The sequence below is a fragment of the Aspergillus vadensis genome (assembly GCF_003184925.1).
Source record: "Aspergillus vadensis CBS 113365 unplaced genomic scaffold BO88scaffold_16, whole genome shotgun sequence".
NCBI classification, from domain to species: Eukaryota; Fungi; Ascomycota; class Eurotiomycetes; order Eurotiales; family Aspergillaceae; genus Aspergillus; species Aspergillus vadensis.
The window spans coordinates 119693-142957 of NW_020292054.1; the positions used below are offsets into that span (position 1 = coordinate 119693).

General features: G+C 50.2%; 9 protein-coding genes and 2 non-coding genes across 11 annotated transcripts; 6 read left to right on the plus strand and 5 right to left on the minus strand.

Moving 5' to 3' along the window:
• Positions 1 to 22: 22 nt before the first annotated feature.
• On the plus strand, positions 23 to 94 carry BO88DRAFT_t176. Its single transcript has one exon. It is a non-coding gene; the product is annotated as a tRNA-Arg (tRNA).
• A 20-nt stretch (positions 95 to 114) lies between these two features.
• On the plus strand, positions 115 to 205 carry BO88DRAFT_t177. Its single transcript has one exon. It is a non-coding gene; the product is annotated as a tRNA-Pro (tRNA).
• A 426-nt stretch (positions 206 to 631) lies between these two features.
• Positions 632 to 3722, minus strand: optE (small oligopeptide transporter, OPT family; the record flags this gene model as incomplete). The annotated part of the gene is made up of 12 exons (XM_025704989.1): positions 632 to 1053; positions 1108 to 1158; positions 1213 to 1397; positions 1456 to 1572; positions 1626 to 1707; positions 1764 to 1817; positions 1873 to 2094; positions 2138 to 2652; positions 2711 to 2909; positions 2964 to 3110; positions 3172 to 3408; positions 3462 to 3722. 12 exons carry the CDS (start codon positions 3720 to 3722, stop codon positions 820 to 822), a joined length of 2304 nt encoding a protein of 767 aa, XP_025561327.1. The 3' UTR covers positions 632 to 819.
• Positions 3723 to 4549: 827 nt separating this feature from the next.
• On the plus strand, positions 4550 to 6181 carry BO88DRAFT_489034 (NAD(P)/FAD-dependent oxidoreductase). Its single transcript, XM_025712664.1, has 2 exons — positions 4550 to 5872; positions 5936 to 6181. Exons 1-2 carry the CDS (start codon positions 4780 to 4782, stop codon positions 6154 to 6156), a joined length of 1314 nt encoding a protein of 437 aa, XP_025561328.1. The 5' UTR covers positions 4550 to 4779; the 3' UTR covers positions 6157 to 6181.
• Positions 6063 to 7555, minus strand: BO88DRAFT_405959 (phosphatase PAP2 family protein). Its single transcript, XM_025707033.1, has 4 exons — positions 7310 to 7555; positions 7157 to 7250; positions 6753 to 7092; positions 6063 to 6700 (listed from the first exon to the last, which is right to left on the minus strand). Exons 1-4 carry the CDS (start codon positions 7454 to 7456, stop codon positions 6328 to 6330), a joined length of 954 nt encoding a protein of 317 aa, XP_025561329.1. The 5' UTR covers positions 7457 to 7555; the 3' UTR covers positions 6063 to 6327.
• A 204-nt stretch (positions 7556 to 7759) lies between these two features.
• Positions 7760 to 8605, plus strand: med7 (mediator complex subunit MED7; the record flags this gene model as incomplete). Its single annotated transcript, XM_025710845.1, has 2 exons — positions 7760 to 8023; positions 8078 to 8605. The coding sequence occupies 2 exons, from the start codon at positions 7760 to 7762 to the stop codon at positions 8603 to 8605; spliced, it is 792 nt and encodes a 263-aa protein (XP_025561330.1).
• Positions 8606 to 9440: 835 nt separating this feature from the next.
• Positions 9441 to 12097, minus strand: BO88DRAFT_444787 (putative C6 transcription factor). The gene is made up of 6 exons (XM_025710144.1): positions 11907 to 12097; positions 11742 to 11854; positions 11593 to 11672; positions 10860 to 11545; positions 9975 to 10732; positions 9441 to 9912 (listed from the first exon to the last, which is right to left on the minus strand). The coding sequence occupies exons 1-6, from the start codon at positions 12003 to 12005 to the stop codon at positions 9657 to 9659; spliced, it is 1992 nt and encodes a 663-aa protein (XP_025561331.1). The 5' UTR covers positions 12006 to 12097; the 3' UTR covers positions 9441 to 9656.
• A 145-nt stretch (positions 12098 to 12242) lies between these two features.
• On the minus strand, positions 12243 to 14407 carry BO88DRAFT_391123 (sugar porter family MFS transporter). The gene is made up of 5 exons (XM_025704990.1): positions 13755 to 14407; positions 13203 to 13675; positions 12795 to 13140; positions 12662 to 12738; positions 12243 to 12600 (listed from the first exon to the last, which is right to left on the minus strand). The coding sequence occupies exons 1-5, from the start codon at positions 14116 to 14118 to the stop codon at positions 12361 to 12363; spliced, it is 1500 nt and encodes a 499-aa protein (XP_025561332.1). The 5' UTR covers positions 14119 to 14407; the 3' UTR covers positions 12243 to 12360.
• Positions 14408 to 15983: 1576 nt separating this feature from the next.
• On the plus strand, positions 15984 to 17010 carry BO88DRAFT_74256 (V-type ATPase assembly factor PKR1). The gene is made up of 2 exons (XM_025713099.1): positions 15984 to 16247; positions 16313 to 17010. The coding sequence occupies exon 2, from the start codon at positions 16462 to 16464 to the stop codon at positions 16987 to 16989; it is 528 nt and encodes a 175-aa protein (XP_025561333.1). The 5' UTR covers positions 15984 to 16247; positions 16313 to 16461; the 3' UTR covers positions 16990 to 17010.
• Positions 17011 to 18144: 1134 nt separating this feature from the next.
• BO88DRAFT_416504 (anaphase promoting complex subunit 2) lies at positions 18145 to 21041 on the plus strand (the record flags this gene model as incomplete). The annotated part of the gene is made up of 2 exons (XM_025708255.1): positions 18145 to 18666; positions 18726 to 21041. The coding sequence occupies 2 exons, from the start codon at positions 18145 to 18147 to the stop codon at positions 21039 to 21041; spliced, it is 2838 nt and encodes a 945-aa protein (XP_025561334.1).
• An 80-nt stretch (positions 21042 to 21121) lies between these two features.
• On the minus strand, positions 21122 to 22648 carry BO88DRAFT_368224 (TauD/TfdA family dioxygenase). The gene is made up of 4 exons (XM_025704105.1): positions 22279 to 22648; positions 21939 to 22204; positions 21625 to 21885; positions 21122 to 21565 (listed from the first exon to the last, which is right to left on the minus strand). The coding sequence occupies exons 1-4, from the start codon at positions 22552 to 22554 to the stop codon at positions 21202 to 21204; spliced, it is 1167 nt and encodes a 388-aa protein (XP_025561335.1). The 5' UTR covers positions 22555 to 22648; the 3' UTR covers positions 21122 to 21201.
• Positions 22649 to 23265: the final 617 nt, after the last annotated feature.

Sequence of the window (23265 nt, forward strand, 5' to 3'; positions counted from 1 at the left end):
GTGCGGCCATTTTCCATCAAATGGCCTGCTGGCCCAATGGTAAGGCGCTTGACTACGGATCAAGAGATTGCAGGTTCGAGTCCTGCGTAGGTCATTGGTTATTCTTTCCATCAAGCCCGGGTGGTCTAGTGGTATGATTCTCGCTTAGGGATACAAACCCAAGCATATCTGCGAGAGGTCCCGCGTTCGATCCGCGGCTCGGGCCTTGAAAAAGATAACCTTCATTTTTTGCTCTATTTTCTTCTGCTCTTGTTTTTGGTGGGGGGAGGGGTGATGTAGGAATGAATGAGTGCTTGGTATTATTTACCACTCTGACTGACATTGCAGAGACGTCTAATAGCATAAAGACACATTCACATCAACAATACAGGATACTGGGTGGGAGTCCAATGGCTATCATATCCCACATTGAAGAAGGAATGAGAGGGCTGAATATATATATATATATTCAGTATCAGATGGAAGCCTGGGAATTTTTCATACAGGACATACATAGTTCTTTGTGATCGCAGGTCTTCATAAGATCATGGGGCACACATATCTTGCAGATTATATATCTTTATACGCACACTGAATCATGCTTTTCTATAGCCATCAGCGTAGAGGTGCCTGTGTCTTAGTCAATGAAAGTCTGCATTGCTTCTGACGGAATTTCTGGAGACTCGGCCAAATCTAATAGAAGCAATCAATCAACCCAATGCTTCGAGAAAACCAGGCATCGCTTCATGAATCCAATATATCATTTCACATGATCTACGCTAACCATTCCCCATACACCAGGTAGCCTCTGGTCGTGTCATGATTTGCTCTTCATACTCCTCACGACCACGTCGCCGGCCCAAAAGTCTCATTCCCCTTCAACTCCAGCCACGGCGTGCCCTTGCTATCCACCGTCCCACTATTGACCGTGTTACCCCACCAGTTGAAAGTGATTCCCGGGAATGTGAGCGCGAAGAAGATCACAATGGCTCCAACGGCAACTCCCGAATCCAATGCGGCAGAGAGTACGTAGTTGTACTTGGCCCACCAGTGAGGCTTGCGACCTTTGATGATCTATAGGCGGTCAGAATGTCGCATTTCATAATAACGTCAAGACGGATGACTCACCTTGTTAAAGATCAGACTGACAACAAACGCCGTGGAATAGTTGATACCCGTCTACCGCCATCAATTAGCATAGAGAATTACTCTTGGCAAAGGGTTTTTCCGTACAGCAGGAGGCAAGTTACCCGTGCCAGCAAAGAAGATCGGCCAGTGAATGGCGTCTAGGAACCGGGACTTGGGGTATTTCTTGCGCAAGGCATAGGTGATGATAGGGAGCAGTGCTCCGATCCAGAAAAAGTGCAGAAGACCGGAATAAATCTTTCCGATATTGTATAGTCTGGTAGGTCCAATAGCTGTACCATCGTCAGTGAGATTCTGCGCAGGCCAAAGGGAGCGACAAAGTGGCCATACCTCCCCATAAAACGGCACTGTTGTAGTTGACCCGACCCTGCGGACAGGTAAAATTGTCCGCTTGATCCTCCGAGCACACGTCTTGCACATTTCCAAGCATCCAGAGCAGGACCCCATCTTTCCAAATCAGCGGTCTGCAGTCAAAAAGCAGATGTACAGAATTCACTCACTCTGCGTCAAAGTTCCCAAAATGCAGGCAACCAGCTGGGCAACGAATAGAGTTCGCCGTGGGATCTTCATATACATTCCAAGCTAAATAATATGCCTTAGCAGGGGACTTCTCAAATATGTTCGCACAATCAACCGACCTTCATGTCTGCGCCGTAATACATGGCTTGGCTCAGCCCAGTGTACGCATAAAACTATCATTTGTCAATTATGACTTCGCAGATGAGATGTCCTGACCTGAGATCTCACCTTGAATATCAAAAGAACGAGCGGCTTCCCTTTCAGCAGATAGCCGGATACGATCTCTCCCAGAACGGTCAGACAGTTGCTGTTAAGGTTTGCCACAGCATATACTGTTCCAACTGGGATCACATAAATTGCTGCCAGAGCCAACGTGATGAACAAACCCCAGAACGGAAGCCCTGTGTTCCAGACGTACTGCGTCATAATCGCAAGAGCAACGATGATAACCTTTACTGTTAGCTAGTTCGAATCAGGGGGAAGTAATGCTTACAGTCAAGGCACCGTACCACCACCATGGTACATCAGGATACCGGGAAAGTAGCCTGGCATGGATATCCTTCTTGTTCTCTCCCTTAAATGTCTGAATTATATCTTTCGTATGATAGAGAAGTACGTGCGTGATCAAACACGTCAGGACTGCAAAACCCACTCCGTAACTCAAGGAGAAGGTCACTGGTAAGAAAAGGGGGCTATACGCTTTGTACTTATCCTCATCGAAGACTCCTTCGCTGTTCAGGATACGACTCGAGTCGTAAATGCCCCCCGTATTGTCATATGCATCAGAGCTCGTGAGTGGGAGATACGCCGTGTACCACGTGTTGGTATAGTAGAGGATTGGAGCCGCCACAGCATATATCAGAAACCAACCCGCAAAGACATTGGCCTGCGCCCAGTACGGGATGGTCAAGGGAGATGTGTTATACGCAATCTGGCTCCAATCAAATGTCGTGGGCATATATCCCAGACCAGTGGTCATACCAAAGAGATTGTTGACAACCTTATTGTCTAGATATCAAGTTAGCTGAGGACACTCTGTTAGGGGCCAAGGAATATCCCAACATACTAGGAGCTGCCCAGCAAATAAACGCAAAAGTACTCAGTCCAGTGAAAATATAGCCAGGAAACCAATACCAGCAGAAGCTTCCAATGCAGACAAACAGGAAGAACCGATATCGGGAGATCTTCCAGCCGTCGGCGATTGGGTTCGCTCCACTATGCAGTGTCTGAAAAAGGGCTGCATTTGCCAGTGTCGAAGGCCAAATCTGAGCGGATCTGGTTAGTGTAGAGCTTCCCAAAGTTTGTCTTGCAACACTTACCATTTGAGGCGGCTCAATGATGTATCTGTATGACAGTCCAGCAAGCCCAAGACCAAACAACTGCATCGACAGCGATAGCAATATCTGATATCCTACAGGCGTTGACATCTTGAGATACACCTTTTGTGCCTGGATAATCGCACTTGCCTACCACATATGTCAGTGTCTCCCATCCACTCTGGCCACTCTGTAACTTGAGACAACTCACCCAAGATTGGTTGAAACTGAGGTTAGACATGATCGTGATCACAGCGTGTTCCTTGATATTGAAGTGATGATCTGGGTTTATGTCCAAGTCCCAGCGCCCAAACAAGCGCACCTTCATAATAGGCAGGGCTTTGGCAAAGAAACATCCCACGGGATAACTAAGCAGCTGCGCCACCAATGAGGTAATTGTCACACTGGGATACCGCATAGAGAAGAATTGATTGACGCCTGTACCAAGCTTTGAATAAAGTCAGTGTGTAAGATGCAATTATATGTCTCTTGGGTACCTACGAGTGTGAAGACAACCCCGAGAAACCACATTCGAAATGTGTTAACTGGTAAAGTAGGGTCATCGGTGTTTGGAACATTGGCTCGCACTTCCAGGTATGGAGAGTTGTCCGAGTCGATGGTATATTCAACATTGCTGCTTTCGCCAAGGGCAATGTCTAGGGCATCTGCACTGGCCACGGGCTTCTTGGAAATGCCATCGTCGCGCAATGTAGGGTCCCCCGCATATTCCTCAACGTCTGCATCGTGCGAGGTCTCTGACATATAGCGAGCCATGGCACTGCTATCAGGCACTCAGAGGTTGCCTGGTCCCTTGGAGAACAAAATTTGAAAGATTTTAGAGAGACTGTTCCCGATGCCACGGGGAATCATGGCAAGACAATCATAGTGGCCATTCCTCCCTTCTTATAACGGAATACTGCCGGCTTGGCTTCTTCCGGCATATCATATCAACGGACTTTCATGTTGCTGTGTTGATAGGGCCCAAGGGCAGCGACGAGATAGAGTATACAATGTACGGTAGGCTATCCCAGTAGAACATTCTGTCTGGTTGCACAGGAGACTTAGAACACGGAGAAGTAAAGCAGTAGATATGCGGCAACGACTGCTATTGGACCCATGACAAGCTCAAGGCAAGCCACGAGACGATTGTACGGCTGGGGGAATAATAAGGTAAGGTCCAAGCGAACGAATAGCCGGTATGCACCTAGTGGCTAATGCTGTGTTGAGACAAGCCCAAGTTTTGGTCATTCTGTTGCTATCTCGCATTTAGGCTAATGCAGCTCTCTGTTCCATCCGCCAGTATCTAACTTATTTCGTGGCGATGATTCGACATGCCAACTACCGGCAGGGAGGGGGCTCTCGGTCTTGCTCCGCACATACTTCGGATTGGTTGGCCGACGTCGGCGGAGTGGCGGGCCTTTCAAGCACGCAAAGATAAAGCTAGGATTGGAGCTTGAGCTTTGGTGGGCCAGGATAAGACGCGTTGGACAGTGCACGCGGGGGGAGATTTTGTGTTTGTCGGTCCCATAGGGTAACCGGGCGGTCGCTACCGCTCGATAACCACCGCGTGGACCTTCCTGCCTATCGGTGGGTAAGACAAGCCCGACATCTGATGATTCATTGCCCTGGTCGTCGCCATTGTAGCACTGTAGTATAAAGGCCACGTCTCGTATATCCTTCTTAGGATCCTCTTATCCCGTCAACGAGTTGCTTCAGTTGGAAAGCTGTCCAGGTCAAGAGCCATCCAACTGGTGCGGCAGAGCGATCTCTTTCTCAACACCCCCTCTAACATCGTTGATCGCGCCCGAAACACATCGCAATGGCAATCACCAAATCTTCCTCCATTTTGATTGTTGGTGCGGGCACCTGGGGCTGCTCTACTGCCCTGCACCTGGCTCGCAGAGGCTACACCAATGTGACTGTCTTGGATCCTTACCCTGTCCCCTCCGCTATTTCCGCAGGAAACGACGTCAACAAAGTTATCTCTTCCGGCCAATACAGCAACAGAAAAGATGAGATTGAGGTGAACGAGCTTCTGGGAGAACAAGCGTTCCAAGGATGGAAGAACGACCCTCTCTTCCAGCCCTACTACCACGATGTCGGCCTCCTCATGTCGGCGTGCACATCAGCTGGCCTGGACCGCCTTGGTGTCCGAGTAAGGCCCGAAGCCGACCCGAACTTGGTGGAGATGTCGCGGCCAGAACAATTCCGTGATCTTGCTCCTGCTGTGCTCAAGGGAGATTTCCCGGGGTGGAAGGGCTACTTTCTTCGCTCCGGTGCTGGCTGGGCTCATGCCCGGAATGCTCTCGTCGCTGCCGCCAGGGAAGCACAGAGACTTGGTGTCAAGTTCGTTGCTGGTTCGCCGGCAGGCAGAGTCATCACCCTGATTTTCGAGAACAATGACGTGAAGGGTGCCGTTACTGCTGATGGCAAAATCTGGCGTGCGGAGCAGACAATCCTGTGTGCTGGTGCAAGTGCCGGGCAGTTCTTGGACTTCAAGGACCAGCTGCGCCCAACTGCTTGGACGCTCGTACATATCGCTCTGAAGCCCGAGGAGCGTGCACAATACAAGAACATGCCCGTCATCTTCAATATTGAAAAGGGCTTCTTCTTTGAGCCAGATGAGGAGCGCGGGGAGATCAAGATCTGCGATGAGCATCCCGGGTACACAAACATGGTCCGATCACAAGATGGGAAGCTGCAAAGTCTTCCCTTTGAGAAGACGCAAGTGCCCCTGGAATCCGAGAAGAGGGTTCGCGATCTTCTCAGAGAAACTGTGCCTCAATTGGCAGACCGTCCGTTCAGCTTCGCGAGAATCTGCTGGTGTGCAGACACCGCTAACCGCGAATTCATCATTGACCGTCACCCACAGCACAAATCACTGGTTCTGGGATGTGGTGCTTCTGGCAGAGGTAAGACGCCACACCATGGCCCCAAACAAGACGCCTTCCGTTACTAACACGCACCATTGATAGGCTACAAATACCTACCGTCCATCGGGAGTCTGATTGTCGACGCCATGGAGGGCAAAGTTCCTCAGAAGGTCCACGATCTCATCAAATGGAGCCCAGAAATTGCTTCGGATAGAAACTGGAGCGACACTCTGGGACGATTTGGAGGCCCCAACAAGGTGATGGACTTTCACGACGTCAAGGAATGGACCAATGTACAGCATAGGGACATTTCCAAATTGTAAGAGTAGGTATGAGTAATGAATATCCAAAATTAACAACATTGAGCGCACAATACAATAAAATCTCTACTATAAGGGCGAGCGTCCAAAGTAACGGTACATCAACAACGCAAAAGTCTAGGGTATCACAGAAAGAAACAGGATGGGTGAAAATGTGGCAAATGGCATCTACGCCTAAGAGGATGTAGAATCTGCAAGTTGATATGACTCCCGAGCATCCCACTGGCGCGCAACAGATGCTGAGCCTGGAAGCTGCTGTTCCTCATCACCAGGCAGTTTGGAGAATCCATCTGGTCCGATGATATCGTCTCTCCCATATGGGCAGTCGCAGGTTACTGACCGAAGGGCTGGATAATAGCGTCGGTATGAGAAATAGGCTACCATCAACCCAAGTAGCGATCCACAAGTAACATCATATACATCGTGGCGGTAGTCATCCAGGCGAGAGATAGCAACCAACAAGGCGCAGAGAAGCGGAGCAAAGGCCACGAGGCAGCGACAGAGGTCGGTCCTCGGTCTGAACACGTGCATTTGACCAGAAAGGAACCTGGGTAAACGATTAGCGTTATTCTATGGGTTGTCGCGGCATACAAGCTTACAGTGACATATAACCGAGCCCACCAAATGAGAAGCTACTGTGGCCACTGGGGAAGCTCCTCCATCCTTCTTGGAGGATGTGCTCGTTGGTTTGAGTACACACCGTCCATGAGACCAGCAAGTCCTTGGGGGTCCCTTTCCTTGGTAGACAGCGAGAAATTAGATCAGGGCGAGGTCGGCCAGCGGCGTTCTTAATAATGTCGGTAATAAGGCTCGTTAGCATAAGCGCGATGAGGAAGCCCAGCAAGGTCACTTGGACCTTGTGAGGGTAGGGACGGAACACGGCTGCCCAGGCGAGGAGGATAAGGAACGGAATGACCCCAGCATAAATGATAGACCAAACTATGGACCGATAGTAAGCATCCAGGAAAAGTCGACGTTGCTAGGGCAGGGTGCAGTATCTCACCGACTGGAACTCTCTCCACGACAGCGAAGGGATACTGGATACTTTTATTGTCGAGGGAGAACATGCGATGAAATGGGGTCGCAAATATCTGAATCTGCAAGGAACGTCCTGATCAGTGCATGAACCAATCGAGAGGCAGGTCTGAAGGCGTACCAGTATCCAAGCAGCTACAATGCACGCCAGCGCGACAGCGTCGACGACCGGGTACGAGCGCTGATACAAGCGGGACATTGTGCTAGTTGCTTCTCTCACTGGAGAGCGGGGGCTTGCTGAGCCAGCAGCAAGTCCACTGCGAGGCATTTTGTGGCGCTCAGTCTGTAGCTACAGCGCTGCTCATGAGAAACCAGCGAAGAGTCAGCGCCTGGCTGGATAGAGTAGTTGGTAAGTTGCGCAACGGAGGCCGTAGTTAGTGGATGGTGAACAAGAAGAGCAAGTGGCCGCCTGGCATGAGCACGGGCCAACAACACCGGACATCTCCGCATTGCGCCGACTCGACTGTCCACATTCTTTCCTGCATTCACCTCTTGACTTCGTGCCCATCGCGTGCTACCAACTACCCCGACTCAATTATCGCACTACAGCTGTCAAATTCGCGAGAAAATCATGGCCGACGCCGCACAGCAACGGACGGTCGCGACTGCCTTTGCCCCGCCGCCTCCGCTATGGAAACACTTCACGCCCGATAATCTGAAGAGGCTCGAGGAGGTCAAGAAAGAGGCATCCAAAGGCGAGGATGGAAAACCGCAGAAAAAGAAATGGTCACCTGCCGAATTGCGCGCTCTTGATCTGCCACCAGAGCTTCGGCTACTCGTCCCACCAGCGATTCCGGACACCGGTCATTACAGCGTGTTCGGAGAGCTTCAAAACGTATGTTTTCGATCATTGCCTCGCTGTAACTCTACTAACCACACATTACCACAGCTTTCAACTGCTTTACCGTCCCTGAAAGATCAAGGCATCACCCAGCTGTACCCTTCCTCGTCTCCGGCAGATACCGACCGTCAATCGCCCTCGGAGCCATCCCGGCCGCTCAACCACGCATACTACCTCCTGAAAATCAGCAAATCTCTTCTTCTAAACTTTCTCGAATTTGTCGGCGTTCTATCCGTATCTCCGGAGCAGTTCGAGTCTAAAGTGGAGGACCTGCGCAACCTCTTCATCAATGCACACCATCTCTTGAATTTGTACAGACCACACCAAGCTAGGGAATCCCTGATCATGATGATGGAAGAGCAATTGAGTCGGACCAAGGAAGAAATTCAGCAGATGGATAAACTGAAAGCCGAGATCACGGGTGTTCTAGAACGGTTGGAAGCAGATGGCATCGCTGCGCAGTCACCTTCCCAGCAGACTGACGAGGACGGCAACAATGATTCGGAGACAAGTCAAAAGGCCATCGAAGATGCACGGTTAATATGGGATCTCCTGGACGGGAAGATTGAGGGTTGAAGGTCTCGAATGCCGATAACCTCGTGCACATCCGGAAACCACCACGAAAGAGCTATTAGCTTCAGCTACATCACCTGCCATTCTACAGCCCAGATGCAGATCAGGACCATGTCAGTACTGGTGGAAATATGACCGAATTGCGAGATCTACGAGCTATACGTCTATACTATCACACCAGGTCTGACTGAGACCGCTCAACAAGGGCCGGCGATCAAGCCAAATACAGGCAAAAACAGTCCACAGTGACTAATGCCCAAGCATCCAGACATTACATACGCGCTTCACGGGCACCACAGACCGGAAAGCATCCACTTTTCGATACCCATAAATCCCACACTGCGGTCGGGAACAACATGGTTCCGTGAAGATCACGTGCCGCGCTAACGGCGCGCGTTTAAATTCCCACCAAATTTTCTCCCGCAACTCTTCTTCACGCATACAACAACGAAGATTCGACAATGGCCAAGCTAGTCTTTGAGGACTGAGCGGTATTGGAAAGCTTAATGGTGCTTTAGATGCTGCTCAACCTTTAGGACTAGCTTCTGGCCTAATTGACATTCACAAGAGTATTGGTAAGTCGAGCAATATGTCTCTTACTTTGGCTTATATGATGATTTGCGTATTATCTTTGTTTCAACCCCATCTGAAAGTACAAATTGTACTCTTTGATTATAACTGCGCATATAATATCTGAAATGAGCTTCTTGCTTTTGCTGCTTTGCTTGCAATCACAAAAGATTGTATGAACTGTCTCGCTGACTTTGTTCAAGATTTAGGTTTTCACTCTGTTACTATTATGATAGTCGATATGAATTTCATATTTCTTGAATAAAATATCTCTCTCCGTAAACAAATTGTAAAAGTTCTATACAATGTAGCCAATCGCGTCCGTGTACCGATAATCCATACAGTAACACACCCAATGTTGAATCCCTCCTTGGGCGCCCCCTGACAGTCATCCCTTCCGAAATAATATCACCAAACGCCAAGTCTTCTACCCTGTATATACCCTGTAACCCAACAAATAAAAACCCCCAATGAAGATTCATCCCTAACCAGAACGCTCATGCCACGCTTTCTCAATCGCGCAACTAGCCAGTCTATACAACTCAGCCACAAAATCCGCAATCATCTTGATATGCACGATCTCATTGACCGAGGACGGTTGGCGCAGGAAAATCCTTTCCAGCATGCTCATTGCCGTTTTGAGTAGGCCGAGATCTTTGGTGGCCTGCGGGTCGGAGGGGTTTTGGAGGATGTTGCAGAATATGGCTAGGAGGGCGGACATGGGGTAGAATATGAGGGTCCTGGGTACATCGTTAGTAAAGGGTATTGGTGAAGAGGTGGGGTGGGGAGAAGAGAAACGTACCAGAATATACCATCAATGAGGACGTGTTCTGATGCTTGCAGGTAGAGTAGTGTTGAACGACTGGCTTCGACGGACAGAGCTAAGCTGGAGTTGACGCCGTGCATGATTCCACCTTCTTCTTTGGACCAGTCCCTGCATCGGCCACTGGCTTGGTGGATGATTGTCATGCAGAGATGGTAGTTGAGTCTCAGTATGACGGAATGCATGTTGGCGTTTGGATCGGGGGTTTCTTTCACGAAAGATAATGTGGGCCGCCATGCTAGAGGTATCGACAGCCTCCATTTTTCGAGCTCGTCGTCCAGTTCGCGAATCTCCTTCAGGATCTCGGCGTCCGTTTTCTTCAGACCTTTGAAAGAGTACAGGGCGTTGTAGGCTCGAGCCTTGATTATACTCAAGCGGATGTCCACTGGATAGACTGGATCTTCGGGCATGTCTCCTGGAGGTATTTGCCGGCAGTCGAGCGGGAATTTAAACAGATTCTCGCTGTAACTGGCGGGTATTGTCAAGTCACAGTTATCTTCCGTAAAGAGCTGGGGCTGTCCAGTCCGAAGGGACACATCTTTTTCAATGGTGTAACCAAGCCAGAAGAGATATCGGATTTGTCTGTGTGACCTCATGGCGATCTCGTTTTGCGGCGTCTCCGGATCTTCCGGCATTGAACTAGTAGTGTGTCCGCCTAATATGAAAACCATGCGTGCTGCAATTGAACCGTAGTAGCTGGCTGACTGTAAGTTGCCGGTTACTAGCTCGAATAGTGCCTATCAACGAAGTCAGCGTACGAGAACATATTTTCGGAAACTTAGAATGTGTGGTCTTTGTATAATGAATAGAGCAACCAAGTCGATAGGCACAGATACCAAGCGCGCTTAGAGGATTGGAACTCACCATCATCGATATCACCTGTAGTCCCTCCACCGAAGCAGACTCTTGCAAAACCTGAGGCACTAAGCATTGTGCTCTCGTGAAGTAGGTCTCACTGTTAAGAGGGGCAAGTTTTCGGAACTCATGCTCAAATTCAAGAGGTGGTACTAGAGATGTAAAGGCGGCAAAGGCAAGCACGCATGCCTTGGTGCTCACTTTTCCATATGGAAGCCTTGTTCGTGGTTGCTGATACGCGTTCTCAATAGTCTCCTTGAAAAGAACAGGATCCACAACTGGAAATATACGCCTTACAAAGGACATGCAAAACAGCCTGAAGTAAGTGTCTATTACATTCCGATCAGGCAGCTCGAATGCGCCTTCGGGATTGGGATTCATCGCCAGCGCATTGGATGTTAATGCCCGTTGTCTTTCCCACGGCGGCTTGTTGGAACTGACTAACTTGCTGAGCGCAATATTCTGTCCGGTCCGTGATTGAACCCATTTTTTGCCCTCTGGGAGCAGTAACGGAATGCCCGTGAACAGGTTGATGCATCCTAACTCGCGACCTGCGAAGTGTAGGGGGACCGAAGAAGAGCCTGACTTCTCATTGAACGTCGAAGATTCTCTCGAAAAGTCGTGGGTGTATTCCGAAGAACGCGACCCTATAGGAGACTCATGATAATCAATACTAGGGGGTGTTGCAGAAGAGGCTGTGTATGTTAGTAGATGGAGATTAGACATGAAGCGGTATACTGACTAGGCTCTTTGAGAAGATTCTCCGTAAGGAACTTTTCTATGCGCTCGATACGCTCAGCCAGGCCGGGCGTTTCTTTCTCTCTAGATCAAGATACACTGTCAGATGAGGCTCCAGCAACTATATTCTTTGGTAGGAGACAAGAGTTATACCCTTTTGCATCACTCTTGGCTTTCCGCTTCCGAGTAATGACCCGGTTAAAGGTACATGGAATGTCATGATGACTGCACCAATTACACTGAGGTACAGCTGCATCACATTTAATCTACAGATGGTCAGAAATTTACTCCGAAGCATGTTCAGAGAGCAAGACCGACCTTTCTTTTGTAGCATGAATCGCAGGCCCTCGATATACGCTTCCTATGCTTCTGGGAGTCTTCTTCCGACCTTTCAGCAGGTGCCGGAGAGTGATACATGTTATATGACGTCCGCAATGAACATATATGCCGTAGTAGATCAGTAGTATTCAAAGGAGAAGGCAATAGCAAGGAGATAGGAAGCTGACGGATGTGCTGAAGGCGAAAAGCTTCCGACCCGCTGACAAACACACAACTGTGGGCCGGAATTACCTGGTTAGTAAGCGGAGATAAGGATGGTCCAGAACCAAATCTTCCGACAAGAATAGCAACCAGTAATCTACTCAACGTTGCAAAATTCATTTCACGTCACTCATAAATTCGTAAGTCCTAACTAAATAGTCATGTTATACACAAAGAATTGAACTGCACTGGATCTACCAGTAGACCAGTGCAACCGTCTTCACAGGCAACATTAGGCCTCTATCACGGCCTGCTCCTCCTCATGCAACAGGTCTGCCTCGATAGCACGTCTACGAGCCTGTTCTGCTTCGCTCGAGTTATCCTTGAAGACCTGATCCATCTCTTCTAGAGACCTGCCCTTGGTTTCAGGGACGAAGAAGAGTGTCCATACGAAGGCCAGCGAACAGAAGACTGCAAAGAATACGTAGGCGCCGTATCCGGTATCTTCAACAAGCGGCGGCGTGATCAAGCCCTATCAGTCATTTCTATTAGAGTTGCGCTATATCTGGATATTTTTCTTGGGGTTGACTCACGATAATAAAGTTGTTCAGCCAGTTGGAGCAGGTCGAGAGGGCCACACCCTTAGCACGTAGGGAAGAAGGAAAGACCTCTGCGATGAGTTAGACACGAGTGGCATTCCAACATTTAATGGGGGTAGATACTTACCAGCTGGCAGCGCCCATCCTACTGGACCCCACGAGCCACCAAAGGCAACCATATACAAAAGTAGAAGAGCGACGCTGGCCCAACCCTGTGCGCGGTGTGCGGGCCAGTTGTCGGAGTAGAGGCTAACCAAGACGGCCACGATGATATGGCAGATTGCCATGATAGCTACACCCCAAAGCAGAAGAGCCCGGCGACCGAATTTATCCATGGTGGAAATACTAGTGATCACACCCACCAGCTGTCCCACGTTCACGATACCTGCCATCAGGAGTTGCATGCTGTAGTCTAATCCCATAGTCTCAAACAGCGTAGGTGCGTAGTAAATGAGGGCATTGATGCCAACGAACTATCGCCAAACTGTTAGTTGCTTTCCGGGATGGTTTTCTGAGAAAGTATCTTGCTGCTCACCTGTTGGAAGAACATCATCATCACACCAATGTGCGTCCTCCGCCAGCAACCCTTTTTGAAGCAATCGGCCCAGCATGCCAGATCGAGCAAGATTGCATTCTTGATTCCACCACCTTGCAAATTGGGGTGCTTTTCTGCGTTGAGCTCCTGATGGAAGCGAACCTCGGCTTTGATGTCCAGAAGCTCCTGTCTGACGCGCTTGTCGGATGGAGGCAACTGACGCAGCTTCGACAGACTCTGAAGAGCCTCCTGCACCCTTCCTTTGGCAACAAGCCATCTTGGGGAGAAAGGCAGAACAATAACACCCGCCGACAAGATGAAACCCGGGATCAACTGCAGCAGGAAGGGAAGGCGCCACGCCCACTCTCCAGACATGTACCTAGTACCATAGGTGATCCAGTATGCAATGACGATTCCAAGAACGATGAACAACTCTTCCATGACCAGAAGTGTACCACGGCACTCGGGAGGACCTATTGAGAATACAGGTCAGCTGACGCTCATTGTACAAGTTATGTAACCAGCCCGGTATGGAACAGTCATAATACTCACTAATTTCCGAGATATACAAGGGAGCCACCATTGACAGCATACCAATCCCCACACCACCAATCAGTCGTGCGACAGTCAACATGGCATAGTCAACCGCTGCTGTCTGCAATACTGATCCAACCGTGAAAATGCAAACTGCAACGATGATCGAATAACGGCGAGAGATTTTGTCCGCAATCCACCCCTGATTCATGGCACCAAGGAATGCTCCTAGCTCGATCATTGCTGTCATCAAACCTTTCCAAAAGCCGGAGTTCACCTCGGGGAAACGCTCCAAGAATTGGTCCATGACCAGGATGACCGAGACTACACCTTGATCATACCCAAATGTGAGACCTCCCAGCGTCGAGCAAGCAGCACACATGAGGACGAATGGGTTTGCTATGAGTCCCCTAATACCTGGGGGCCATAAGGTTCCCTTTCGGGGAGAGGGTCCTCTGCATGGTGAGCAATGCCCCCTTGGATGGATGAGCGACCATCCGGGGACAGCTCCTTTGCAGGATCTATAGGCTTCTTATCCATCATGGAATGGGAAAGAGGGATGGAAGAAAAAAAAGAGGGAGAGATGATTGATTGAAGGAGAAAGGATGGGTATAGGCCCAGCTTGATCGCAAAAGCGATGCCTGTTGTCACTATTGAGATAGCACGTGAATTGATTTACAGTTGATTGACCAAGAAAGCAAAGAGGAGACGCGAGTTACACCGCAGCTTATATAGATACATCAATTGACTACAGTTATCCCAGCCAGCCAACCAGAAGGAACCAGATGCCCAAGGAAATCAAGAGACCGGGAAGCGACATGATTCGCAGTGGACAGCACGGTAGGATTCGGACGATTCCATAGCCATGAAGCAGAAGGGGGGAGAAGAAAAGAACCCTAAGCTGCGATCTGCAGGCCAATGTCGAATCGTAGTTTCTGGGTGAAAGTGGGCCGGCGGGCGGAGACCGTCAGGGAAGTGTGAAGTGGAGGTGGTGAGGCCAAACTGTGGTCCGCTTTAGCGTATCGCAGTCACCCTGGTTCGAATCCACTAGAAAAGCGCAGGCATGGGATGGAACTACATGGAAAACCGGTTTGGTCCTTAGAGAGCAAACAGTTTTCTAATTCAGAGGATATATAGCCAATTTGACAAGCTCACCAAGATTTAACCTTGCTTGTCATTTCTGATACTCTGTGCCTCTGGATATTCGTTTGGTGTCCCGATTGGGGAAAGCAAGACATCCCGTGACGGCAACACGTGCGGACATCACCATCTCGCATTCCGGCCAGATGAGCGAATTGACGAAAGTCTCACTCTGTCTCACTCTGTCTCACCCAGTTTTAGTGTCGGAGTAAAGCCGTCCTGTCTGGGAATCGGGTTGTCTGCCAGCTACTTACTACTGTGGTACGGAGTACAAACCCCAGGATTACCTTTAGGATGTCTCCGCATCCGCATGGCTACAGGCCCGCTATTAAACGCATGGTCGAATGAGCTGGACGCTTGAGAGTGCCCCAATATATGCTCGATAAGACACCCCATGTCCTCGTCATCGTACATTCAACAGCCGTGGATCATAGAATGGCATCTTCATGGATGATGCCTCTTCAGTCCGCCAATCACAAGGTTTTCTGGGATGTCCGAAAGCGGGTGCAGGGGCTACTTTACTTTCTTTACTCAATACTACATCATCTCAAACGGCGCAATGCGGCAATCGAAGCGGAAGCCATCAGGTCGAAAGCCGATCAGCGGTATTTGATAGATGGGCCAATCCAAGGGAAGTCCAGCCAAAGCAGCCGTGTAGGTTACCGGAAGAAGATACTTCCAGTCGTAGCTTGACTTGGCTTTGGGATGTTCGAGCCCAAAAACCCAAAATGCGCGCTTTTCTTAGTTAGCAGGAGAGGTATAATGGAGTAATACTATCACTGCATATCCGTCGTGATTGAGAATCGGTCATTCCGACCATCCAGCGGTCATGATCATGAGAGATCGATACCTGAAGGGAGAGTCCCGTGATGATAAACCGGGTATTTCACACCCATCGCTGCCTTAAGTAGTAACTTAGTAACTTAGTAGTAACGTTACGGCGAAAAGAAAGGGCAGCTGCCCCTCCGTCGGGCGGGCGTGACGTGACGCTCTCCAAACTCACCCCCAGAAAGAGTCAACTATCTCCCCTTCAATATCTTCATTCCTTTTTTTTTCCCCCTCTCAACAGCCCACCAGCTTCTCATTTTTACCTCCCGTATCTCTCTCAATAGTCAGCAGCTGTATCTCTCCCCACGGGGATTTAAACTTCACCATTAGCTCCTGGCAAATCGGCCTAGGATCCAGTTCCCGTTCTCCTCTTTTTTCCCCACCTTGAACCTCGACTCAAACGCCGACCGTCTGCTTCGGTCGACTACCGGTCCTCTCGTCCTACCTTCCCATCTGCATCCTCTCTTCTCCCCTCCGAACGGCATTGTGTTTTTGGCCACCGGTCCGCAGTTGCGACTGAGATCCCGGTTTGCTTGCTGCATAGTTTGTCGTCCTCGATCCCCGACAATCCGGCGTTGCTAACAGGTTGTTGCACTGTCGGTCCACAGGGACACGAGAAAAACTCAACAACAACAACGGATTCCAGTTTCCGACATCAACGTCATTCCACAGTTCCCCTACCCCAGAGCCGCTTTCTGTGACCCCAACTTTCCAGCCGTTCCCCGCAAGTAGCCGCAATCGCGCGTAATCCGAAATTATGGGCTCGTTTATGGAGGATCTCTGGTCTAGCATCTTTACCCCGGGTCCCACCCCCTCTCTCCTCATCGCGACAAACGTCACCTTCGCTGCCCTCCAGGCTCTCCTGTTCGCCCTCCTCCTCGCCACGTATAGCATCCACTTTTTCGTCCTGTCCATCTTGTCCGGCGCCCTATGGTGGTCCATCAACTGGTTCGCTCAGGAGCTTAGGCAGGTGCAAGCTGAGGAGGCGGAGAAAAAGCAACAATCGGAAGAGCCTGCAGAGAGCCAATCCAAGTCAGACGGCAGTCGGAAAACCCCGGCGACTCTCGACAGTGCTGGGAGTGATACGGAAACAGAACTTCTGACGGAGCACAAGGGTGCTGCTGCCACCGCTTCCGCTCCTCGGTCTCTTGCTGCATCGGCAACACTTCGGCCACCGGAGGAACAAGGCGAAGTTCGGAAGCGCCTGAGCGTCAGCGGTGAGAGCTCGGGTTACCAAAGCACCGATAGCGAGTGGGAGAAGGTAGATGACGGTAAGGCGGCCTAGGCATACACGGGATTGGATCATTGTCAGGGATTGTTAGTACATCAGCCTAGGGGCCCGTGTGGTGGCCAACTTATTTCTTGACCATCCTGCGTCGGACATGGGCCGATACGGCTTCGTTGCCATACACCATCCCCGTCTGTGTCCCATATAGATATCGGAGAGGCATTCTGTTTGCTGCACCGGCAAGATACCCTATAGATGACTGATACATGCCGGGCAATGGAATGAAATGTAGACCTGTTACTTGATACTTTGATGGTCCAGCAATACAGTATAGCATGACCAGGTTGGTGGCCGCGATACTTTCTTGCTCCCATTATGACGTCTAGCAACAAAGTACCATGGCAAAGCTATAAGCCCGATCTTGCATATAGTCCGGATATCCTTTTGCCCGCTCACATGAAGAGGGTGGGTGTTGTTGATATTTCATGCAAAGTTTAGACCCCCGCTTTCAAGCTGCATGGAATCCCCGCCGGAGCACAATGGGATTGACCAATCTAGATGTGCCTGTAGATATGGGCGATAGTTGAGTACTGCTGTCTTAATGAGCAAAAATCTCGACTCATCAATTGTCCATCATCTGACTACGAGGATGTACGCCATGGCCTTCTCTCCACCCACACTTGAGATGAGGTTATGTAGATGCATGCAGAAGGTGCTGTATTTGCCTGGGTGGTCTGTTTTGAAACTTCTCGGTCCTTTGCTTCCTTCTCAAGGACACGAGAGCATCATTGAGTTCAGTAAAATGCTTGATGTTGAGTTAATAGCACCTCGTTATATATATTCCAACATAGATGTTTGATTAAGAATGCTCGTGATATCAACAATTTTCACACAATACGAGATACTGACAAAACTAAAACTAAGTACTTAGCTAGTGCTGATAGAAAGCAACATCGATGCTTGCAGAAATCAAGGCCAAAGCTAGCTCTACATACTGAAGCTGCTCTATGCAATGCATCTGATTGCACATTTCCTCTTTCGGAACTCTTATCGATAAGCATGTTGATCAGATGACTAAGCGCATTATCCATGATGGTGCCAAACACCGGCATCAACAAACACCCCTCAAGCCATGGCATCCTGGTGAAGGAGTGCTCTCAGACGCGACTCATCCAGATCAATGATGGAGTGAGCCATTGCTGAACCGCCAACATGCCATCCACAACCGCAACCATCCACACCAGTCGCCGACGCGTCTTCAACTCCGTCCTCCCCTCCGCGTCCCTAGAAGATTTCCCATCCGCGGGCCTCGCAATCGGACCTACAACCTCCACTCTCTTTCCGAATTTCTCCTCCGGCACGAAATCCCGCGATAGCAGCTCCCAGTTTCGATCTTCAATAACGTCAGATAAAACCGATATCGACGAGCCATGGATGGACCAAGCGACATTGGACCGCGCCTGGCAGGTTGCGACAAAGTTCCTTGCCATCCCGGATTGCGGGTTCGATATACTCTACCAATATGAGGATATAGGAGAGGCGAAGTTCCTGCGCTTGACGAATCGCGATAAAAAACCTTCCCGGGAGGTGATGGAGGCGCTCGAGTACTTGATGAAGCCTTTTACAATGGGAATGGATGTGACGGAGGATATGGCGCAAAGGAACATACTGGATTGGTATGCATATGAGATGCGGAGGCACTTTTTGAAGAATTTCAGGGGTGGGCTGTATAAGGTAGGACTTATATCCAAGGTGTTTCAAGCTATGTGGGGTACTGATCGTGGGGTATACAGCTTCTGAATTATCCTCAGAAAGAAAGGTTGCTACATAAGATCGTGGACTGCTTGCAGCTGGCAAGGAGGATATACTTTTCGCACTTGATGGAATACTTGCTGCCGCTTCTCGATACTTCCGATCAGGAGCCTATGTTCGTCAAGCTCCGGACGTCATTCCACATGATGGTCGCTTATGCGTTGCCGTGGTCGTTGAGGTCTACGTTGCTGACTCATGTGATTACTACGGAGGCCTTGGTTATTCTGGGGATTGATGCTTTGGGTGAGGAGAGAGATGATGAGTCAGGGAGCGTTGATGATATGGAAGTCGATCGGCAATTCTCGGTCTCGTACCAGGACTGGCGAAATGAGCCTTCTGTCGAGGCTAGGATGAGTCTGATGACTGGAGAGGATGCACGTGTTAATGCGTCCCGAGAGGCCCTCCTGGTGCTCTTTGACGGGCTACAGATGGTTGGCATGGGTGGCGACAAGGCGCAGAAGGTCTTTGCTAGTGTCATGGATACCATGCTGAGCGAGTTCATTCGGGCGGCATACACCGGACAATGGGAAGGACCTTCACTAGTCGTCCAGCATTTACGGCACTGGATTGAGAACGTATTCGCGCGGCTGGTCGTGCAAGTCCTAGCCATAATTAACACCCCGGAATCTGGGATCAGGGAACCGGATAGCCTCGATGTGAATCTGAGTGATGTGGAAAAGTGGCAGGAAGTTGGTATTTCTCGCCTTGGGGCTCTCCGGGCAGGCGAACTCTTTGATATTATTGTTGAGTGGCCTGCGAGCAGTGGAGCTATCGAAGATTTGCGGCACTTTACTACGTATCCAGCAGCACGATCCCATCTAACGCACTCTTTCATTGCCGTTCTCAACCAGCGATTGCTGCACCCAGGTGCATCTACTGTCGAGATTCTGCAGGTGTACATCTCCATTATACGGGCATTCAACCTGCTAGATCCAAAGGGGGTGCTTCTGGACCGGATTGCTAGGCCCATTCGCAGATACCTTCGCGACCGCGATGACACCGTCAAGGTCATCGTTGGCGGGCTCTTGTCCGATCCGGCCGATGCTGATGGACAAACTACTTCTCACATGGACACATTGGTGGAGTTGTCAGCAGAATTGACTAAAGCACACCAAAACTCGCTGCGAGCTGATAGTGGAGAACTCGACTGGGATGATATGAACTGGGTTCCCGACCCGGTCGACGCGGCACCAGACTATCGGAAATCGAAAACGTCTGACGTTATTGGAAGCCTTATCAGTTTGTTTGAGTCCAAAGAAATGTTCGTCAAGGAGATGCAGAACATGTTGGGCGAGCGACTACTACAGAAGCGCGCCGACTTTGACCAGGAGATGTCTGTTCTGGAGCTTCTAAAGGTGCGCTTTGGTGATAATGCCTTGCAAGCCTGCGAAGTCATGCTGCGGGATATCTTCGACTCCCGCCGTGTTGACGCCGTTATACGCAGTGACCAAGGATTGAGCGGAAAGCGCAAGGCCCAACTGCCAGTTACTCCTGACGGCAGACGAGCAGCAGAGGATGACGAAGAGATGCCAGAGCTTCACGCCAAGATCCTCTCGCACTTCTTCTGGCCTGAGATTCAAGGGTTGGAGTTTAATGTTCCAGAAGAGATTTCCTCGCTCCAGCAGCGGTACGCGCAAGGGTTTGGATCACTGAAGCAGTCGCGCAAACTCACCTGGTTGAACGGACTCGGACAGGTCACTGTGGAGCTGGATCTCGAGGACCGCGTATTCATGGACGAGGTAACTACCTGGCAAGCCACCGTGATCTACGCCTTCAATTCTCCGTCAGATGAGGCCGTGACCAAGACAACGGACGGACTCGCCAGCGAACTCGGTATGTCGACTGCACTCGTGCGCAGCGCATGTCTCTTCTGGGTAAGCAAGCGCATTCTTGTGGAAACACAGCGGGATACATTCCGAGTCTTGGAGGTCCTTCCGAGCGAAGAGGGCGATGCATCAGGCGGAGAGCCTGGGTTACCTGGCGCCGGCGATGCGGAGGACCAGTCAGCAGAATCGGCACAAGCAGCAGCCGAGGCAGATGCAGCCGCGGCAGCGGCAGCGAAGGAAACGGCCGAAGCGGCGGCGATGGAGAAGATGAATCTGTATTGGCAGTTCATTGTGGGCATGTTGACCAATCAGGGCGCAATGCCACTGCAACGGATCGTGATGATGCTGAAGATCGCCGTTCCGGGAGGATTCCCATACAGCAACGAGGAGCTGCGAGAGTTCCTAGCCGGGATGGTGTCGAAAGGAAAGCTGGAGATCATCAGCGGAGGCAGCTACAAGATTGTGCAGTGATTGCATATTATGTCCATCCCATAGAAGAGGAAAGCTTGTATGAATTACGAATAATGAGGTACATGAGGTATAGCAAAACTCTCATAACTAATTTAACATGGTATTGAAGCTAAACGTACACATTACAGACATGAATTTCATTTGAGTCGTTTTGACCCGTTTACTCAGCATCCAAGGGAGCCACCGGGGCCTGATCATCAACCTGGATACCACCTCTCTTCTTCTCATTGCTATCCCAGAACGGCAGCTTCCATCCGCCCTCGCTCTCCGGTGTGGCCAACCACAACCGCATGAGATGGCGTCTGGGCGTAGGCGGAGCGTGATCAACATAGGCTGTGCGTGCATGCAGCACATGGGAGTTGGCCAGGAACTGAATGTCGCCGACTTCGAGGATCATGTGCAGTTTGACGCGGTTGCAAGTCGCCTCGAGAACCTCGAGGGCCTCAACCTGAGCAGCCGAAAGCGGGGGGATGATTCCAGCGTCGGAGAAGCGAGTGAGAGAGCGCACATAGTAGGGGTCCCACCTGCAAAAGTATCAGCACAGTCCTTTACCCATCGAACCGTCGAAGGCAATGATACATACTTGGTATAAACGCGAGGGTTCTCCCCACGCTCCAGATAGATCACGCTCGTCTTGATATACTCCTCCTGTCCTGTGCTCGTCTCGCCCTTCCGGTCGAAGTACCAGATAGGCTCCGTGAGAGTCTTGAGCACATCCGGGCGCTCCTTCGCCAGAACATTATAGACGTTGTGCGAGGAGCACAGGTCAGATTCACCTCCCTCCCTGGCGCGGTGGATGCAAAGCAATCCAACGATATCGGAGTCGTCTGCGTGGAAGAATTGTCTACACAATGAGCTCATGCCAAAGAAACAACAAACGAATGAAGTGATCCTTACCTAGCATTCGTGCGATAAATGCGCACAGAATCAATCTGCGTCGGATCCTCGCCCAGATCCTTCACATGGCCGAGCACATGACCCCGACTGTTCTGGCTAACAAAGTACCCGAGGTACGTGCCGAGACCCATGTACGCGACAGCAGACTTGTGGTTTCCCCATTTCTCAACAGGGAAGCCCTTGAAGAGGATGAATCCCTTGCCGTCGAGGAGGTCGGCGCGGAGTTCGTGCAGGCGGGCAGCTAGGTTGGGGAGGGGGAAGTTGCTCTACCATCGTCGTCAGCACACTACCCTACCTACAACAACCATACACCAACAAGGGTAGTAAACAGGTGGCTCACCTTGCTAATACCAGTCATGGGAATCTTCGCCTCCAAAAACCCATCCGCAGCCGCGGACAACTCCTCAATCTCCTCCTCCGTGAACCGATGCGTCCATTTCTCCGGGTTATTGCTGTAATCCTCAGGCTTCCAGACCGTGGGGCCAGTAATCTCCTTGGGGAATTTATCGAAGGGATGAATATGTTCGTAGAGGGGAGGGTGTTGACCGGTGGTTTTTAGTCCGTCAGGGAAGACGTCTAGGGGGATGGTGGCGGGTTGTTGTTGGGTTAGGGCCATGATGGAATCAATAAAGTAGAATAAAGGAATAAATGAGATCTTATCAATCTCTGATTGATATCAATGCCAGCAGCAGTAGTAGTATTAGTAGTAGTGCAGTACTAGTAAAAAAGAAAGAAGCTGCAAGGAAAGGATACACCAGTAGTATTTATATACCCCTCATTCCAGGTTCCTTTCCCCCCTCACATCATAGTCCTCATTCAACCCCTGGTAAACGCCGAGCATGTTCGGAACGATAAGCGATGTAACCATCAGTGGAGGGGAATTGCGTGCGTGCGCGCGCCCGCCCTGGGTTGTGAGACAGGCTAGTACTAAGTATACGTTGAATGAACATCTGCGACTTCTCATAGGAGGAGTGCGCCGCGGGTGTTGGTCGGCGATCACGAATGTTGATTTGCCGATGGCGCAATCTCGGCTGTGGTTGTTGTGATGCCCGCGGGAAAGGCTTGTGATTGATTCCGCGAAATATTGCTGTGCATAGAACATACTGAGATGAGTGTTGGATTACATCTGAGTAGTGTATGTTGTAGTTAGTATCGTGGTAGTGGTTTATTTAGTTGGTGGATGAAGTTGTATTAATCTTAGTATCTACTTACTATTAGAAAGACGATGGCTGGTGGATGGTGGATGGTGGATGGATGGCTAGACCATGGAGGGTCGGGTATATGAGACGATGATCAGCGGAGAAAGTGCCGGTTGACCGGTAGTAAG

What these genes read in the sequence shown, in the direction of transcription:
- BO88DRAFT_368224 (XM_025704105.1), bottom strand. Translation starts at nt 22,554, where the DNA reads ATGGCCCTAACCCAACAACAACCCGCCACCATCCCCCTAGACGTCTTC. An exon ending in CCATGACTGGTATTAGCAAG is followed by an intron (nt 22,205 to 22,278) that starts GTGAGCCACCTG and finishes CGACGATGGTAG; the next exon opens with AGCAACTTCCCCCTCCCCAA. An exon ending in AACCCTCGCGTTTATACCAA is followed by an intron (nt 21,566 to 21,624) that starts GTATGTATCATT and finishes ATACTTTTGCAG; the next exon opens with GTGGGACCCCTACTATGTGC.
- BO88DRAFT_444787 (XM_025710144.1), bottom strand. Translation starts at nt 12,005, where the DNA reads ATGTATCACTCTCCGGCACCTGCTGAAAGGTCGGAAGAAGACTCCCAG. An exon ending in ATTCATGCTACAAAAGAAAG is followed by an intron (nt 11,855 to 11,906) that starts GTCGGTCTTGCT and finishes GACCATCTGTAG; the next exon opens with ATTAAATGTGATGCAGCTGT. An exon ending in GAATCTTCTCAAAGAGCCTA is followed by an intron (nt 11,546 to 11,592) that starts GTCAGTATACCG and finishes TAACATACACAG; the next exon opens with CCTCTTCTGCAACACCCCCT.
- BO88DRAFT_405959 (XM_025707033.1), bottom strand. Translation starts at nt 7,456, where the DNA reads ATGCCTCGCAGTGGACTTGCTGCTGGCTCAGCAAGCCCCCGCTCTCCA. An exon ending in TTGTAGCTGCTTGGATACTG is followed by an intron (nt 7,251 to 7,309) that starts GTACGCCTTCAG and finishes CGTTCCTTGCAG; the next exon opens with ATTCAGATATTTGCGACCCC. An exon ending in CGTGGAGAGAGTTCCAGTCG is followed by an intron (nt 7,093 to 7,156) that starts GTGAGATACTGC and finishes ATCGGTCCATAG; the next exon opens with TTTGGTCTATCATTTATGCT.
- BO88DRAFT_74256 (XM_025713099.1), top strand. Translation starts at nt 16,462, where the DNA reads ATGGGCTCGTTTATGGAGGATCTCTGGTCTAGCATCTTTACCCCGGGT.
- BO88DRAFT_391123 (XM_025704990.1), bottom strand. Translation starts at nt 14,118, where the DNA reads ATGTGTGCTGCTTGCTCGACGCTGGGAGGTCTCACATTTGGGTATGAT. An exon ending in AGGATGGGCGCTGCCAGCTG is followed by an intron (nt 12,739 to 12,794) that starts GTAAGTATCTAC and finishes AACTCATCGCAG; the next exon opens with AGGTCTTTCCTTCTTCCCTA. An exon ending in GGCTGAACAACTTTATTATC is followed by an intron (nt 12,601 to 12,661) that starts GTGAGTCAACCC and finishes AATGACTGATAG; the next exon opens with GGCTTGATCACGCCGCCGCT.
- BO88DRAFT_489034 (XM_025712664.1), top strand. Translation starts at nt 4,780, where the DNA reads ATGGCAATCACCAAATCTTCCTCCATTTTGATTGTTGGTGCGGGCACC. An exon ending in ATGTGGTGCTTCTGGCAGAG is followed by an intron (nt 5,873 to 5,935) that starts GTAAGACGCCAC and finishes CACCATTGATAG; the next exon opens with GCTACAAATACCTACCGTCC.